Source organism: Thalassophryne amazonica, chromosome 14 (genome assembly GCF_902500255.1).
Source record: "Thalassophryne amazonica chromosome 14, fThaAma1.1, whole genome shotgun sequence".
NCBI classification, from domain to species: Eukaryota; Metazoa; Chordata; class Actinopteri; order Batrachoidiformes; family Batrachoididae; genus Thalassophryne; species Thalassophryne amazonica.
The window spans coordinates 15329872-15349682 of record NC_047116.1 but is presented as its reverse complement, the minus strand read 5'-3'; the positions used below and the strand labels follow the sequence as shown (position 1 = coordinate 15349682).

Sequence of the window (19811 nt, the reverse complement as noted above, 5' to 3'; positions counted from 1 at the left end):
TGAATTAATGCACATGCCACATGTTGGTAGCGGTACTTTGTTGCTATTCCATGCACAGTCTCTGGATGGCGACCTCGTTCACTCACTGTTTTATTGACATTCTCAGCACTAAGTTAGGACTAACTTTTTGTTTTAAAAGGTGAATGTATACTTTTATGATAAATGGAATCTGTTTGAGTCCAACAGAATCTTCATGTTGGCAGAAGAAAAACGCTTTTTAAGAAAGAAACTCTTTATTTCTGTAGTCAGTGAGTCGCATCCAGCAAACAGACGTGACCAAAAGCACCAAAGCTTCAGTTGTGAGCATATTCAAAGTATAATTTGTGGTCCGAACCACCCAGCTGGAGGTCAACTTAATAGGTTGGAGGGGTCCCCCCTCCCCCACCCCATCTGCACTAATGCCACCAGATATCTGGTTGGGTCGGAACCACAGGTGTCAGCACTCACTCGTGCTGCAGGCGGTGAATCGAAGTGACAACCAACTCAGAAATTCAGCTCACAGTACTGAACGATACGTACAGCGGAACATCGATTCACCCAAAAGTACTTAAACAGACCAAACACCCATTTTTCACGCAATCAAAAAAAAAAAAAAAATTCATCTTGGCTAATCACTCATCCAACTGTCTGTTTTCCTGTACCCTTTTAAGTTTTTTTTTTTCACTCTCTCTATTTTAAGACAAATTTTCGTGTTTACACGGCTAGCTTTCTACAGCTAACATAAATTTGATCCCTTATGATCTAACACTGTAGAAACACGAGACATTTGGTCTTCCACAATTTAAAAATAGAAAATAATTAGAATTTTGGCCATTGGCTAGCCTGAACCTCATAATTCGCCTCATTATACAAAGAAAATACAAACAACAGTCACATGGTAACCATAACATGTAACAGTAACCATGACGACAGCGGCACCACAGCGTTTGATTTGAGGGTAGCGAGGAGTCGGGATGCACCGAAGCTGAACTCGTGTTGCGTCATCGGTATGAGCCAGAGTGTATTGATTCAAGACTGATCTATGCGCATCTACTAACCGCTGACATTTATAATCCTGGACAAGTGACGTTAGCGTATGTGATCGTGTTGACTGTGGTTAACGCAACTGGTTAATGATTGATGCCGTTAGCACCAACCACCGTTAGTATGAGTACATATGCTAACGCTAACTACAATTTGTGAAAAAAATTTTAGACAACTCATCAGTATCCCACGGCTCCATAACTAACCTGATGATTATGGGATAAATTTAATCTCTGGAAGTCCCATCTGTCCCAGCACTGCCCACAGCTGGTTGTGATCAACTAGTCAAGTACAGACAGTCACCAGTTAGCTAATCAAACATGGTTAAGGAAGCATTAGATGGAAAACATTTGTTCCACACTGTATGTGAAGATGGACAAACCCCGAAGATTTTGCACTCCAAAAACTGACTCCAGTTCCAAAAGGGCGCTGTTTGTTTCTGGATTTGGGAGAAGGCTCCAAATTTATGTATCTAATACATCGCCGCAATCTTGCAAACTACTTTCCCTTAAATGGTTTTGGGATAAAATGAGGATAACGGTCATGGTTTAATTTCCCTAAAATGTGCAACACAGTCTCTGGAAATGCATTAAAAGTATGGAAATTGTAGTAATACTTCTGGATATGTATAATGGGTTTGTGCACTGTCTGGCACAGCAACAGAATTCAGATACAGATCTGGATTAAGTTTTCCACCTTTGCATTGTGTGCAACCAGGAATGAGAAACAGGATTGAGAACCACTGTGGAAGTAAAATCTTAACAGGTCGAATAACAATGTTGTCATGGTAACATTTTGGCTTGTAGTTTAGAGATCTGATGTAGCAGCATGCTAATTTCCGCAGACGTTTGTTTTTTTACCCTGAGTTGTTACTTCTTCAGTACTGCAGTTGAGTCTGATCGGCGCATTCCTCGGGCAAGCTAGCTCTATTTTATTTATTTTTGTAAGAGTTTCTTATCAGCAGGATGTGAAAGAAAATAAATACCAGTCAATCTGAAAAGATCAAAAGCATTGCAGTAATGAATTACTAAGACTATACACAATTTCAAGTCATGCTTTCAAACAAAATAAGACAAAAACGTACCGTGGAACGCGAGTCAGGATTCTGGGCTACTTAACGTCACATGTCGTCGTCCAGGCAGACTACGCTAACCGCGGCTGTTTGGACGCCACCAACTCTGTAACAACCCTAAAATCTGATGAATACATAATAATAAACATCACGTACATTCAGGCTGAACTTTGTTCGGTGTGTAACAGAATAAATGCAAATCACAGTTTTCACAATTATAAAATAAGGACCAATCACAGAACAGGGACAAAGTCTTTAACAGTAGTCAGCGCTCCTTTTCATCCATTCGTCTCCAACAGCCACGCGTGACACGTGCACATTCATCTGTGTGGTTTCAGTGGTAGGACTGTAAAGGCAACGCGCGAGCACAGTGAGGTCATGCAGGAACATTTTAAACGTACAGACGTCTCCAGGTGTGACTAAAGCTAAAGTAGTGTTCGTTCAAGGCTCAACCCAGGCTCAGCGGCTCCGCCTACTCCCATCATCTCTCTGTGCCCATCGGGTTTTTTGGGATATTTAACACCTCGTTCATCTCGCTGCTCCTCAGCTCTGTGGCTTCTGAGTCTTACTTTGAGGTACCTGATAGGTTGAGTCCTCAGTGACCGTCACCTGTCCTGTGGCATTCTTGGGCGTGTCATACGCCGACCTCCCTGACTGGGAGTCCGTCTGTGTGAGTAGGGTTGTCGTGAAACCACACCCTGTACTGGGCTGGCAACCCATCTCCACCACAATGGGCGTGGCGTACTCTGATCCCGACGCCGGCAGCGGCTCTGCATAGGCATGGTATACGTCCGGTGAGATGGGGGCGTCGTACAAGTCAGGGTCTGTGTAACCCGGGTCAGAACCTTCATCCGGTTTAAAGGTTGACCGTGGTCCCAATGTCGTCACACCACTCACCAGAGGCTGAGCGTATTCTGAAACACAGCGAGAGAGAAAATGAACTGTCCCAGTTCTGATTAGCTGTTCCAGAACATCAAGCCCAATCGAACAAAGCTATTTTTGTATTTTTTGTAAATTTTTAGCTAAGTAGTGTTTTTTCATGCACTTTCTACTCAAAAACTAATCAAAAGGTTTTACAATATCATGAATAATAAAGTTGCGCTCTGAAAAGGAGACAACTTGGAACCAGTTTTGAGACATCTGATACAACAGGTTTTGTTATCTTGGAGTTCGTGCACAGTCTGCAACAACTCTACAGTGAGACCATGTTTCCAGTGTGATTGACTAATTTGCCAGTGTTTCCTGACTGAGGAATGCCTTTAAATAGTTTTTTTTGTTTGTTTTTTTTTTTTGTTTTGTTTTTTTAAGCCAAATGTGTCATGTCAGTATCACAATGCCTGGTATAAATAACTCATTCATCAGATGTGGAAATGCGGAACCACACACATTTTGCAATAATCTGAACTAAACTGGAAAGTTGCAAATCAGCAAACAAACATGATTGTTAAAACACTTTCTCAGAGCTGGCTAGCACTACTGGATCATTTCTGATCTTTCCAGTTTGCACGAGCGGTGGGTCTGTTAAAGGATGAAAGAGGACAGGAGTCTCCATGGGAGATGTTTGCAGATGACACTGTAACAGTGAGAGATCACGGTTGAGACGAGACTGGAGAGGTGGATATATGCTCTGGAGAGAAGGGGAATGAAAGTCAGTAAGAGCAAGAAGGGTGGAAGTTGCAAGAGTAGCTGTTGTGAACATAGATGAGATTGAATACTTGAGGTCAACTGTCCAAAGTAATGGAGAGTGTTTGTAGAGCGGTAAAGAAGAGAGTGTGGGCAGGGTGGAGTGGGTGGAGAAAGATCGCAGGAGACATCTGCAAGGGTGAAAGGGAAACTTTAGAAGACAGTCATGAGACCAGCTATGTTGTACAGCTTACCCTATGGTCACATTAGCTAGAGTGATGACTTGCCATTCATTTTCAATCATAGCAGACATTCTGCAGAGACGATTGCTCTGCCGCTAGTTAGTCAGGGCCATAACAAACCAGAAATCTATTTTATGCAAATTCTGAGCAACTGCCAATCCGAGTGAACAGGCAGCCTGACGTCAACTGGTTGTTCGCTCAAACAAAATAATCCAAGATTGCTAAATATGCTCTGAAACAGCTGTATTTCTGTATGAATCTAATATGTTTCTCAAATATTTTGTAAAAGTCAGCAAGAAATAATTTCAATTTCAATTTATTTTCATTTATATAGCGCCAAATCATAACAGAGTTGCCTCAAGTCGCTTCACACAAGTAAGGCCTAACCTTACGAACCCATAGAGCAGCAGTGCTAAGGGAAAAACTCCCTCTAAGGAAGAAAACTCAAGCAGACCAGACTCAAAAGGGTGACCCTCTGCTTGGGCCATGCTACAGACACAAATTACAAAACAATTCACAAAACGAATATACAGGAAATGCTGTTGGTGCACAGGACAGGAGGGTCTCCAGCACAATTACCACACCCATCTCTGGATGGAGCTGCACCTTAAACAGAGAGAAAAAACAGAATCGGACATCAGAAAGACAAGAAATACAGTATAATTTGTCAGCATTAAACAACAAGAAAAACAGGAAATATGAAAGTGATCGCCGGCCAGTAGCCCTAAGCTTCACTAAAAGACCCAGAATTTAGGTAAAGTTGAGGCCGCGGCACGCTCCGTTTACTAATAAAATGAAATAAGAGTAAAAAGTGCAGAACTATACTATGTCAGTATGCTAGCCATACGAAAGGGAAAATAAGTGCATCTTAAGTCTGGACTTGAAAATCTCCACAGAATCTGATTGTTTTATTGATGCGGGGAGATCATTCCACAGAACAGGGGCACAATAAGAGAAAGCTCTGTGACCCGCAGACTTTTTATTCACCCTAGGGACACAAAGTAGTCCTGCACCCTGAGAACGTAAAGCCCGGGCCGGTACGTAAGGTTTAATTAGGTCAACTAGGCAAGGAGGTGCCAGTCCATGAACAATTTTACAGACTAGTAGCAGAACCTTAAAATCTGATCTCACTGGAACAGGAAGCTTCCACACCCCGGGAACACCCATGAAGCAACAAAGCCAACCACTTGTTGCAGTCATTTGCGGCTAATGTGACCGTAAGGCGAAGCAGTTCTGCAGACCACACGAGGGTAATGTGTCGTAGATCGAAATCTAGAAGACCTCCACTGTTTGCTGTAGCAGAACAGCCCACTTGCAGAGCTGCGGGTACCTTTTATGCACATGAAGTGAGCGTGTTCAGCCAGGTTTACCTGCAGATTCAGCGTGCAGCGTGGGTACAGCACCCCTCCCCGTGAGCCGGCCCACCTCACTGCTGCTGTAGCGCACTGAGCCCTCGGTCTCGAGCATCTTTGAGGGCAGCAGCTGCTTCATGCTTTTCCACCAGTCTGTAGTAGAAACACAAGACGAGGCACAGAGCTGCAGCAGTAAACTCACTGAAAGTCTACAGACTAATCTTCTCCTGCAGCGCGTACACATACCTGTGCGATCCCAGTGAGGAAGGTCATACGCGCCATCAGAGCTCTTCTTCCTGTCAATAATACACCAAACTTCACTTAACACAGTTCTATTATTTATGCAAGATAACAGGAGCAGAATGTACCGGTTCCTCCAGCGCCAAGCACAAACCACAGTCAGGATGAGAGCGGTCAGAACCATGACCAACACCGGTACCAGGACCGCTGCGAGTGCCACACCTGGGAAAAACAAAACAATGCAGTTCAGCATTAGCATGTGCAAGTTGAAATGTCTTGCCTTTCCCTAGCAATCTTTGTAGTCACAACATCGATACAAGTTTGAACTACAGTACAATAATTCAGGAATAAGTGTAGCTCCTGCACCAGAAGTGGTGATGGGATTTTTTTCTGACCAAACCAGTACACCGCTTCAAAATTGATAAACTCTGTCATACCAGTTTTTAGTGGGAAAATCCATGCCACGCACTCATGAACAACATACACAAACTGGCACTTTACCATGGTTCACTTTGCTTTCACATGGCAACATTTCTAAGATTAAACCTTTATGTTCTGTGGTTTAGTGGCAAAGTTGAGAATCAAGAGCATAGCTGCCACAGCTTTTGATCCAACAAGTTTTTCTTTTAATGTGGAAGAGAAACAGGTGAAAGTCCTTTTTTGCAAATGCTTCACTGGAACACTTTAACTTCAGAATTTTTTAAAGAAGCTGTGTTTTAAACAAGTTGTGTCACTAAAATTTTTTTTATCCTATGTGAACACGCGACTCATGCAGTATCTATAGCATCTTAACAAAACTCCATTAACATTCAGAACTCGCGTTTAATTCCATTTGTATTTTCACCACCACTGAATCGTACCACAGTCCATCTGGAAGTTGCCCACCTTTTGAAGCAGACCATGGCAAAGCTTTTTTTTTTTTTTTTTTTTTTTAAGCCAATATTCAGTGTTTTGCTGATACCCACAATGCAGTGTGGCACTCCACTGCATTGTGGTAACACAAGATTGTTGGAAAAGTTGCAATGTGTTGCTGCTCTCCTCGTTCCAAGTTGCAGCACTTGAACTAAAAGCCATTGAACGCCAGCTGCACTTTGCCTCAGTAACAGTTCCTTAACCTTTGGCAATCTTAGGGCGATCGTGTTCATGAAAGATCTCATAAGCAAGGAAGCTGTGAATCCGCATATCAGTACTGCAAAACCATAAGTCTTCCAACTATTCTGCATACATGCGCCATAGCATAAGGCCACAAAAGAGGTTGAAGACATTGATAGGAAGTAGGGGTACAATGATACACCAGCTCCACGATTTGATACAGGCTTCATGATACGATTATCACGATTCATGATGCATTGTTACACCCCTAATAGGAAGTCATCTTGGAACACTGATTGTCACCGCAACATCTGAACACAGGCCATGGAATGGTTTTGGTTGCTCACAGCAGACACTGCCCCCTAGTGGTTCGGCTGTCGACTCATAAACTGGTGTTGAATCACACGCCCTTATAGGACCAGATGGCACATCTGTCTGAAGCGTTGGACACAGAAGTTTAAACTTGCCTCTTGTTTGGACGTCTTGATGTTTATTTAAAGAAGGAAGAAAAAAATCCATCTGTCTAATCGGCTGTGGGTTCAAGCAAGAACGCACAAACTTTCATGATGGAATGTCTCACCTTTGCTGGTGTGCGGAGGCATCGTGGTGTTCCTGATGTCCGGCGCGTGAGTGGTTCGGCCAGACTGAGGTGGGCGGTACGTAACCATGGGAGGAGGGGGAGGCTGAGGGGGGCCGTGCATCCTCGGCCTCACTGTCAAACATGAATAAGACACATGGAAGTCAACTTGTTTCAAAACAACCAACATCGAGAATTTACACCAAATCTTGAATAATTCCAAACATTTATTCAAAAACACCTCCAGAGTTGATGGATCTCTGTTACTTTGCTGTACTTTTCCTCACCTGTATGAATCTGGCAGCCGAGCAACTCAAACTTGAGAGCAATCCTCTGGTGCCACCTGGTGGGACTAATCCGCACAAAGCGAGCCTTGATGGGTGGAATGAAGTTGTTCCGCACCTCTTGCAGGTAGTTGGCGTTACCTTGGAAAATCTACCATGAAATGAGAACAGTTTTATCTTCGCTAAGCTGCCACAGTAGAACATTTCTTCTTTCACTGACTGACAGACTTAAGCTGATTAGTTTCCAGCTTGGAACTCAACACCGTAAGAAATCCGGTGACGAGCAGCTTGTCGAACAGTTTCATCCCAGTAACAAGCAGCTTGATCCATATCCATTCATTATTAATACCCAAGTGTCCCGACTTGTCTAACGCAGCACTTAAGCCACTGACTGCTTTCATTTCCTGCCACTGCCAAATCAATAGCAGTTACTATGGAAACGTGACCAGTGTGCATCCCGGCGACACTTTTCATTTGCAGTAGTGTGTATTGATTGTGTGCGCGTCTCACTTTATCTTGTGCAGAATCTGCTTCCTGGTAAGAGGACCAGTCCCGCCCATCGCTACTGAGTAAGAGCCGGTAAGCCGAGACGTAGAACTGGTACTCTCGCAGGGTGGAGCCTGTGGTGATGATGCCTGGATGGTCAAGACAGGGAAGGAAGGAAGCAAGAGAAAAAAAGCAAGAAAGGGACAAAGAAAGAAAGGAGAAAAACAAAAAAGCAGGAAAGAAGGAACAGGAAAAAGAAAAACAGGAAAAAAAACAGAAAACAAGAAAGGGGGAAGAGGAAAAAGAAAACAGGACAAAGAAAAAAAGAAGATGGAAAGAAAGAACAGAAGAAAAAGAAACAAGGAGAGAGAAAGGGAGAAGGAAATGGAGAGAAAAGATATGAACGTGGCTTTACAGATGTAAAGTTACATACATAATGTCAAAACTACTGCAACAAATGCATGTTATTAGCTTAATTGCGTAGGTGAAAACCAGCTTGGCAATCAAACTGATTCTGATATCATGATCTAATTCCTATTTAATGGTTTTTCTTTGTGTGGTTTATAAAGAATTTCTATAGAAAATTATGTATCAGCAACAATATTTCTGCTAATAATGAAAAGCTTATTGATATTTCAGTATTTACATTATATAGCAATCTTCTATAATTTATTCAAAAGGATTTGGTTGTATTTAATCACTTTCTTATTAACTAATCATCAATAACTGTCTTTGTCTTGTCACGTATCAGGCAATACATCTATAAAGACTTTATTTATTTATTTTGGAAATTAGGTTTATAACCAGGTGTGCAAAGAACAGATGCTCAGGAAGCATGAGCACCAGTTATGTGCACCCCAGTTTATAACCTGATGATTTTTTTGTTTCTTTCATAAAGCTGTAAAAAAATAAATAAATAAAAAAATAAATGAATGAATGAATGAAATAAAATCACATTTGATTTAATTTGTAAAAGCAACTTTTTTAGACTTGCCAGGTTTAATTTTCTGTTGACACACATTAAATAAAAATGTTCTGAATGAAAAACTGTTCGGGTGCCGAAAACTTTAGCACAGTAAGTAAGTCCCTTCTTCTTGTTTTCTTTTGGGATCACCACCGCAGATCCAAGGTGGATTTGCATGTTGATTTTGGCACAAGTTTTACACCGGATGTCCTTCCTAACGCAACTCCACAGCAGATAAGAAGCAGGACGGACAAAGCTGGTGGCTGTAAAGTCTCATTACTTAAATCAGTCTTTTCGACTGTTACATAGAATTGTAATTTATTTGGTTTTGTCCGAATTGTGACAATTTGCATATTTTCTGTTTTACTTAAAAATAAATTGCTAAAAATGTTCCAACACTCGACAGAACTCTCTTCAAACTGCTTAAAATGTATTTTAAACTGGTTTAATGTTTTATTTTTAATGGCTTTAAATCAGCTCTACACTGTTGGTAAATTGAAAACTGTTTTATAAGTAATAATTCAACACCAGCTGAAAGTTCTATTAAGAAGCTTCAGACTTGTTTTAAATCAGGTACTGATTTTAAATGGCTTTAAACTGGATTACATATCAGATTTAACTGGCTTTAAGGGGAAACCTGCTTAATTTTTCCACAACTAGTGCAGCAGATAACAATATTTACAGAGGAAACCTGCAAATGGTGTCCTCTGTAAATTATTCTGGCGATTAATCGAATAATCAGATAAAAAGTACTTTTGCGTTTTTATCAACAACAGTCCAGGGCTCTCCCTAACGAATGGCACAACGTCGCTGTGTCATCACAGAGATTGTCATATTTAGTGTATCCCTTTCTGATTTCCTGGGTAATTATTTATTTTTTCACATCTTTAAAAGTTTTAGATCTTTCCCGGTGTCAGGAGCTCAGCCAGAGTCTTGACATTTTTCTGAAATGGGGACGGGATGTGGCTTTCTGTTTTTTGTTTTCCCCAAATTGTAAAATTTAACCATTTTAAGTTTTTTTTGTTTTTGTTTTTGTTTTTTTAAGGTTGGTGGACTGGGTCACTGCGTGAATTTTTTATTTTATTTTATTTTTATTTTTTTTAATCCCTCTTTCTCTGCGATTCAGCCAATGCATTTCACCTGGAAGTTGAACATGCAAGCCTCACAGTCACTTGTTTTTTTATTATTATTTTATTTGAGTTACCGTGTTTGAGTGTTGTGTGTTGCCCAAAAAAGCAAAAATTTAAAAGTGAAACACTCAGTGAGAGTCTGAGCTAAACACGGAACAAAGAGTGGAATTCTTCCAGATGTGGGGGGAGTGCTGAGAGCCCCTCACACAGCGCACGAAAGTGTTTTTTTTTTTTAAACAGACATACTGATTTGCTTTAAATGCACAATGAGTTATTTCAGATGATCAGCATGGACCAGCTTTCTCTTAAAAGGCTTTATTTCATTCTGTGTGTTGCGTTGGAAAGCTGTAGCTTTTGCGCTAATTTCATTAGCTGTTACACGGCGTAAGTGCATGCGCTAGTCTTCTTGTTTGTTTTTCTGGGGACATTACAGCACCACACAGAGGCCTAGCATATGTACTACAATGTTAAACAAAGCTTCAAAGAACAGAATTTGCCTCAAACATTTTTTGTAATCGAATTATTCGAGTTGCTCGACTAATCGTTTCAGCCCTACTGTCGTATCTTAAAACTCACTGTAAACCTCTCAAAATCAAAATTTTTATACATGAACACTGGGAGGTCAAAGCCTTTTTTTATTATTTTTACTCAATTTTGGGTTTCAAGTAGGAAACATACCAGAAGCCATGACATGCTCACATTGCCCGCTAGATGGAGACAAAAGCTTCTCAAATGTGCACCATGGTCATGAAAGTTTATTCATTTGAGAAGTTAACTTTTGTGGAAAATAAGATGGGCTGACAGCCAAAAATCAACTTAAGTTGTATCCCTGCCCTTACGGGCAACTTGCTTAATATGACTGTTTTGAGAAATGGACTTTGTAGACGCCCCCTTTTGCAAAATGGAGGTCACTGGTTTTTATGTCTGTGCTTGCGTGCATGTATGTGTGCAGTCGTGTACCTGTGATTGTCTTCTCCCTCTTGAGATCAACCTGCAGCCATTGCTGCACGTCGCTGTGGGACGGTGCCCACGGCAGCCCCGACCTTTTCAGACGGGCCCCTGATGGCCCCCACACACCGCGCTCTCCGACAACGTTCCAGTCCCACACAGACGAAGCCATGAGCTGAGCGTCTGCAACGCCGCCAGACTCTAATCCCAGAGTTCCGTAGCAGCCTGCGCCCACAGAGGCCGTGACATCGTTAACATGCTGCGTGGCATTCTGAACATTTTCACATTAAGTCCAGAGGTTCATTTAGGTAGAACTAAAAACAACGTCTGAGTTTGTCTAAATGATTTTATGTGAAGAAAACAAAACTTTGCTGCAGATATTTTCAATAATTAGAAGTAACATTTGCATTTTCAAATGTTCAACACTCCCTCAATGATGTTTTGGAGAAGAAAGAAAAAAAAAAAGACTCACCGCTGGTCTTGAAGGTGAAGAGGCTGTTTGATAAAGTTCCACTGTCAACAGAAAGCAGTGACATGTATAAACACAGACTCTAAATTCTTTCAGAAATTTCAAATTTATTTGACCGATTATCAAATGTTACAGCGTAATGAGGCTCTTACGCGGTCGACGTGACGTTGTTAGCCAGCGTGCCCTCATAGTGAGGGATACCTTTGCTGCTGACCACACTGATTTGCCCTCCTTCGGCGTTGGACACCACACCTGCATGAATGGCCGCCAGACACAGAGGAGACGACTGCAGGAACAAAAGAGCAGCAAACATTTCCATTACAACACACACACACAACAAATGTTTGTGCATACAGTAGTGTTCAGAATAATAGTAGTGCTATGTGACTAAAAAGATTAATCCAGATTTTGAGTATAATTCTTATTGTTACATGGGAAACAAGGTACCAGTAGATTATCACAAATCCAACAAGACCAAGCATTCAGGATATGCACACTCTTAAGGCTATGAAATTGGGCTATTAGTAAAAAAAAAAAAGTAGAAAAGGGGGTGTTCACAATAATAGTAGCATCTGCTGTTGATGCTACAAACTCAAAACTATTATGTTCAAACTGCTTTTTTAGCAATCCTGTGAATCACTAAACTATTATTTAGTTGTATAACCACAGTTTTTCATGATTTCTTCACATCTGCGAGGCATTAATTTTGTTGGTTTGGAACCAAGATTCGGTTCCAAAGATGATGGTTCCAAGATGAATGCTTGGTCTTGTTGGATTTGTGAGAATCTACTGAATCTACTGGTACCTTGTTTCCCATGTAACAATAAGAAATATAGTCAAAACCTGGATTAATCTTTTTAGTCACATAGCACTACTATTATTCTGAACACTACTGTATATCACACATGAACTGTTAAGAACATCCAGATTTAGTCCCAGTGATGTCTATACATTATCCTACGCAGCCCACCAGTTGTACGTTTGACGCCTTCTCGCTGCATGGCTAGCATCCATGTACATTCTGAGCAAGCAATGTAAAGTCTGGCGAAAAAAAGTGGACAATCAACAAACCCTGACTGCTATTTGTACATCTGAAGTCTCCTGACTGTGTGGCTACTGTCTACATACACTCTGTGCATCCAGTTTGACAGTTCAAAAGAATGTAAAAAAAAAAAAAAATCACCTAGAAATGCTTAGCAGCCCACCAGCCAGACTCTGAAGCCTCCTGACTGCAAGACTAGCTTCCATGTACGTTCTACACATACGCAGTGTACTGTCTTGAAAGTTTAAAAAGTGAGCAATGAGCTAGAAACACTTAGCAGTTTGCCATTCAAATGTTTGAAGCCTCCTGACTATGTGGCCATACACCATATACATTCTACACATGAAGTGGAATATCTTTCAAAAGTACCAAAAAAGTGGACAATTAGATGGAAACTTGTAGCACCCTGCCATCTTTACGTTTGAAGCCCCCTGGCTGCATGGCTAGTGTCCATATACACACTCTCCATCCTTTGTACAGTCTTTTGAGAGATCTAAAAAGTGTAAAATCACCTAGAAACGCTCAGCAGCCAGTTCTCCATATGTCTGAAGCCTCATGACTGTGTAGGTGAATATCAGTGACAGTATACATATTTCTGTTCACTTAAACACAGGCAACAAAAGAAAATATAGTGTATGCCAAGTAACAGATTTTCATAGTTTGAGATATGCTGGAAACACATGCACACACACACACATAAACCCAGTCCTACGCTTGAAGCCTTCTGACTGCAAAGGATTAAAAATTATTAATGCATTAACACCTTCATTACGAAGCAATCTGAAGATTCAGACTCATTTCCACTGATCCCATTCATTTCCAAATACTAGGACAATTTTTAGAAGTAAAAAAAGTCCCTTCGGCTGCCACAGCAGATCCGAGGTGAATCTGCATGTTGAATTGGCACAAGTTTCACGCCAGATGCCATTCCTGACACAACTCCACATTACATGGAGAAAGGGACAGTTTTTAAAAATAGTATTTAATAAATAAATGAATCACTGGTGTTGGGATTGTTCGGTACACCAAGTTAAGAACCAGAAACTGAATGAAGTTTCAAATGTCTGTGTGGATTTTCTGTGAGAACGTGCCATTTCAGGCTGTCTGCTCAGAGTGATCACAGAACGTTCTTAACCTTCAGACTGTGGCAGATAAAGGCGGATGAGTCAGTATGATGTCACTGCTCTGCGGGGAGAATACTAAGTGGCACCGCTGTGATTCACCGGGAGCCGCGCGGCCAAATGGAGCCGAGAAACAGACAAAACCCGATTCCAGCGAGGTGGGATTTGCTTTTCTTGGAAAAGGCCCACACTGGAATTCACAGCTGACGAGATTGTGGGAAAACCTGACTGGGACACACGCACGCACGCACACACACACACGTCAGCGCTGCCACAAGCAATCAACGCTTCCCTCTGTGACTCTTAAAAACGTCCCCAAAACACACACATCCGAACCAAACTGCTAACAAACATGCAGTGCCGCTCCAAACCGCCGCACCCCAGCCAGAACACAGGAACCCCAAGCCCCCCCCACTCCCCCCACCAACACACACACACACACACGTGTGATAAGTGGAGATATATGAATCAGCACAAGGCGTGACTGAGGTTTTCAAAGCTGCATGCAAGCTGTAGGGTGTCTGATAAGTAAATTACTTTGTAACCCGTTGGTGTCGCTGTTTATCTCTGGGTTCTACAGCGAGAAGCAGACCAGAGTCCTCGACTCCCACTGGACAGGTTGCCAGTCCACTGCAAGTTATGCCCCGCACCGAAACCCTAACCAGTTTCCAGCTGGGCAGAGCAGCTGCCTCGGATTATGAATATGCAGATCCGGGTTTGATTCCTGGTCACGCTACCTGTCTGTGCGCTGCCATAATGAGCAGTCATATTGCGTCATCGTGTATTCTACGGCCAGATTAAGACACTCTGACTTCTCTCTCAGGGAATCCACTGATAGCCAAAAGGATTGCAGTGTCATCTCCAAAGTCACCAAAATGTCTCCTCGTGCACGAAAGCACCCAGGTCACCAGACTCGGCGAGCTTACCCAACACTTACACCACGTCAGCAGTGACTAGGAGCTGGAGCACATCCTTTATGCACCCCAGAGTCAGAGACTCTGCATCTGATCCACACAGCAACCGCAGCAGACGTGTCGTAATCAAGTCCAGGGCTCGGACTAAAGTCCAACTCAAGTCCTGAAAATTAGGACTCATGACTTGATGTGGATTTGAGCAGTGAGGAGTAATATTTGAAGTCAGACTTGAGGATTGACTGCATTTGGATTCAGAAGTTGGAGACCAGGACTCGTGTTTTTCACATCTGCCAAGGATGTCATAAAAATGTCAGCACTTATTTATTTATTTGTCTGACTGTTAGCAGGATTACGTCAAAACTACTGCATGGACTGTGACAAAATTTTCACCAAAAATAGATATTAGGCCATGGAAGACTCTACTGAATTTTGGAGGTGATTCGAATCCAGATTCTGCCTCAGGATTTCAATTTGTACACTTCACTCTGTCATATTTTGAGGATTACGTCAAAACTACTTAACAAATTTTATTACAGATTGGAGTTGGGCCTTGGAAGATCATTAAATTCTGGAGATAATCTGGACTCTGGATCAGGATTTCACTTTGTAGACTTTTAAGGATTATGTCAAAACTGCTTCATGGTTACGACATCACGATGTAAAACCAAGATCAGTGAGACACTTTTATTTTATTGTTTCAGCTTGTGAATTAAATATCAGATTGAAACATCTTGATCAGTTGGACCATTCTGGATCAGTATGCAATCACTGCATTGTGCTGTAGGATCCGGATCCAGTTAAAGTCCGGATCACAATGTGAATCACATAGCTGTTTTAAGTCCTCGTCAACCATCGGCGGGCATCAGAAATCTCAGCTTGCTCTTGTTTTTAAAGAAGATACTCATCGCTGTGTTAATTTTAATACTGTAACGGGGTCTCAATCTGAGACTCAAGACGAGACTCAGCCTCGAGTTTTAGTGACCGGGTGCAACACTCGGCAACTTACTGATTCTGCAACATATCAATACATCGATTAAAGACTTTTATTTTGAAATGTGAAAAGATTTTCTGTTTCCTCCCTCTCCCTAAAAATGTAAATGTGACCAATTATATTCACAAAAATGCAACGTTTTCCCTCAATGTCTCACTCACGCTCTCTAGCTTTGTGCCTCAATCTCACCAAAACTCACACTCAGTCCTCTTGTAGCTGGACTGGATTACAGGACTTTATTTTAGCCAAACTATTATCTCACCTCCTTTCACCCTTTGACCCTGCCCCTCCTTTGTTCCTAAGGGGCACCTCACTCCGTAACTCCCACCCACGCACTCCTCCCCGTCCCCCCGTCAGTCAGCAGCACCCCTCTGGACCTCCAGACCCTCACATTGTAAGCATGAGGTCATCAGCCAGAGACTCGCTGCCTATGACCTCACGCGTTGCGGGGGCGCTGTGAGGTCATTGGTCCAGGACTTGCATACCACAGAGCGGGGGCTGGCGAACACGGAGATTAATCAACCTTTAGAACCAGCGTAAGGAACAAAAAGAGCTGCCGTCGCATTTCGACACCAATAATCGACACTCTGGTTGGCTGTCAGAATGTTATTAATGCACTCTGCAGCTTTTCTGTCAGATGATAACCTACAGGGGGCGCTGTTTGACACAGATTGTACAAACTGTTGCTGTGAATACATTTTTAAAATCGGTAAAAGTAGACATGTCAGGTGTTGGACACCACAAATTCAGACATTCACACGTCGTCATCCCTCAGTCTGAGCACAGCTACCCACAATCCCCTGCAATGTGAAGTCATACGGAGATGTTTACGTTTGCTTACACAGATGTTTTTCTCACACAAACTAAATAAATAAATTGGTGAGCTCTGTGACTTTTGCTGACCGAGAAAAAAGGCCAAATCTGCAGCTCTGTAAACAATGTGATGAATAACGTTTCTGAGGCGACGCCACAAAAACCAGAGTGAGCAAACTGCAGAGGATCTGGTGGTTCCTGTGGGGTTACAGTGAGGTGGTCTGTCCAAACGGCAAACATGACTCACCTGGAAATGTGATGATGCCGTGACTAAAAGAAATGCACAAACAAACGATAGGCACGCATACGTCCACTACAAGGCTGCAGCTAACTAATTATGATAATTATCTTTTGGATACTTTGCCATTAAAAAAATATATATTTAAAAAAATGAAATTTAATATGAATATATAGTTTTTAAATATAGTGGAATATATCTGAATTTATGTTCATGTGATTTTTTTTTTTGTATGGTAAAGTACACTGACAAAAGTAAAACTTTGAAACAACTTTAAAAATCACTGATAGAAATGTAGATGTATGAGTTTTCTTGAAGTACTCAATGTAAAAGGTGAAACTTGCACCAATGTAAAAGAAACTGCTTAATTAGAATTTTACATACATATATATATATATATATATATATATATATATATATATATATATATATATATATATACACATACACACACACACACACACACACAAACTCAGCGTACGTGGTGATCGAGGCCCGGGTGTGAGATTACATAGACATTTCTGTCATATTCTGTTTCACGTGCAAGACATGTGACCCACTAATTGTTTACTTTCATCAGAAAAGTTTAATGCAAAAGGCAAAATAATTGAAGTTGCTGGATTCTGTCATTTATGTTTTGAAAAATGAAACTAAGCGTTACAGTCGTAGCACAGTCCAAGGTTCAGTCATTAGTCAACATTTCTATAAAGCCAGTCTTTTAGAAATGCTGCATAATTGTGCTAAAACAAACCAGTGATTTCCTAAGAGTGTTATGCTGCATTCACGTCAGCAACAGAAAGATCATTACAGCAGCCGTCATAGCACAATTAAAAGATATATCAGAGTTTTAGTGTTTTGAACATCTTTGCAATTAAAACAGGAAGGCATGGCTCTGACACCATCTAAAAAAGTTAACTTTTTGTGAGATTAAAGATTAGTTCCTCTTTGTAATATCACACAAACTGCTCATGTTTACCTGATTAAAACCGGGTGACTCCCTGCACTTTAATAATTCATCTCTTGCTGTCTGTTTTTCCTCTTCGTTAAAGATAATATCCAGTTTGTCCTTGCTGCTACAGTAAGCAGGTTAAGCTGAAAATTTTTAACTTTTGACACCAATCATTGTCATGGTGTGCAGCTGCTGTGACCACAGCAGGAGATGATAGAATATTTTCTGCCAAATTCTCATTGAAAATAATTGAACATCCAGCTTCCCGTCTGCCACTTACTGCCGACATGTGAATGCAGCAGCAGGAAGATAGTTTTTGCAAAATTTGACATTTTAGTTTTCATTTTATTGTCACATTCTGTATTGTATTGACGTATTTATTGAACATCAATAAAATATTCCCTCCCTCATTTGATGAGGGAGCTGGATGGCGGGAGAAACTGCATTGTAATTAATTGAAAAACCACAAATGCAGGATGGGAAATGTGGACATGGCGGCGTTAGTCTGTGCAGAAAAGTTTGAAGTTTCATAATTTGACTGACAACCTAAGAGAGGGGAGAACTACATTAAAGTAGCAGCAATTCACAGTGACATTAATTGTTCATGTGTCCTAAAAATGATGTCATCTTTTAGAACTTGCTAGCATCATATTATGCTAACAGGCTAACATTGGCAGGAAGTGAGTGCCTTTTTTCCTGAACTCCCCCCCCCCTTGTTTTTTTTTTTGTTTTTTTTAACAAATATCTGCAATAACACAACTTGTGCAGTTAACTGTCCCCACAGATCATGTAAGACATCTCTGCGCCAGTCTTTCTGCCAAGTGAAAATTTCACATTAATTCATTTGTTAGCACCCTTACTGTGTTAGCAGTCATTCTCGCTAAACCATTGTTAGCTCTATTCCATGATAACGCTAACAATCCACAGTTAGCGAGGCAATAACCTCAATAACAGTAATAACTTTTGATATCTCATCAAAGCCACTTATCAAGAAAACCAACGCTGAGTCCATAAAAACAGATTTTAATAAGATACCCCAACCTGCTTTGTTCAGAAACTACAGGCGGGGACGTGTTCGGGCTTCACCCAGGTCACACAGGGTCGTCAGCACTGCCGCCCGTTGATTCAACAACATAGAACAAAGGTGAGTTTTCTATTAAATGTGTAATAAAACATTTTAAAAATAGTTGACTAGTCGGATGTTAGCTAGTCATAGCAGGCTTATTACGACTAGTCGTCCCATCCCTAATGTAAACTGTGGATGTTTGGGTTGTGACACAACTATTTTCATCATGATGTCAGCTGGAGATAAAAAACGTTTAGCATTCATGGTTAGCATACACTGACTGACATCAGTATTGACTGACATTTTATCATCAGTGTTACTGACTTCAACCATTTGTTTGTTTGTTTTTCAGCTCTCGTACACAGTACTCACATCTCTGTAGCCGTTGGGAATGGTTCCAGAAATCTCCTCTGAAGATGTCAAGCAGCCCGCCGGACAATATTTACTGAGAGCAGAGACACACAATGACTGACCAAGAGTTCGACGGCTCCGCCATCCAAAACTCACACAGCAAACACCACTTACCTCAACTCCGCCTCGGTGAAATCAGTTCCTTTGTCAAGGCAGGTGATTAGATCTGCAAAGGTAAACAGTGTCAGAACGGGTTCCATGACTCAACCTCATCACCACCTGACCATTAACGGTTTTAATATTCTACTTGATAGGAAACTGCCCTTCCCAGTACAGCAGAGTTGAGTGCGTGTGTGTGTGTTTGGAGGGGGGACGTGCATGGCGTGCTTTACTGATGAAACGCACCTCATGTCCACCACAGGATGACGTGGGCAGGAGGAATTTTATTTTTTTTAAACCCTGCAGCGGTCATCATTGTTTCACATCATCCGCCACATTATCAAGCAGCAAAATTTAACCGGTGAAGTCAGCGCTGACTAAACCGGACAAACTCCTCTGACCACCGCACATCACCATGGCAACAGCAGTGATTTAGTTGACTGTGCAAACTGCCCTCCTACGCACGTGTGCACAATAAGTTACACAACAAGAAAATGCACAGGACAAACAAGCAGAATTAAACCGGCCCAATGTCTGATTCTACTGGAGCAACACAATTAATAGTTTGATGTACGCGTGGCGCCACAATCTGGGCCCAACGCTTACATGTACAGAGGGTATTTAAAATGACTATTCCAAGGAATTTGTGAAAACCTTGTGTAACC

The 19811-nt window shown here is 41.5% G+C and overlaps 1 protein-coding gene across 1 annotated transcript in view; it reads right to left on the bottom strand.

Moving 5' to 3' along the window:
- Nucleotides 1-214: 214 nt before the first annotated feature.
- The window catches only part of dcbld2 (discoidin, CUB and LCCL domain containing 2), a 35450-nt gene continuing 15853 nt past the window's right edge, over nt 215-19811 (bottom strand). Inside the window, exons 4-15 of the mRNA XM_034186133.1 lie at nt 19162-19213; nt 19009-19081; nt 11655-11788; nt 11506-11546; nt 11046-11258; nt 8016-8140; nt 7509-7656; nt 7225-7356; nt 5681-5774; nt 5559-5608; nt 5331-5465; nt 215-3009 (exon numbers count right to left, since the gene is read on the bottom strand). Of these exons, the coding sequence (XP_034042024.1) occupies nt 2639-3009; nt 5331-5465; nt 5559-5608; nt 5681-5774; nt 7225-7356; nt 7509-7656; nt 8016-8140; nt 11046-11258; nt 11506-11546; nt 11655-11788; nt 19009-19081; nt 19162-19213 (1568 nt within the window). The 3' untranslated portion in view covers nt 215-2638. The remainder of the gene's footprint in view (nt 3010-5330; nt 5466-5558; nt 5609-5680; nt 5775-7224; nt 7357-7508; nt 7657-8015; nt 8141-11045; nt 11259-11505; nt 11547-11654; nt 11789-19008; nt 19082-19161; nt 19214-19811) is intronic.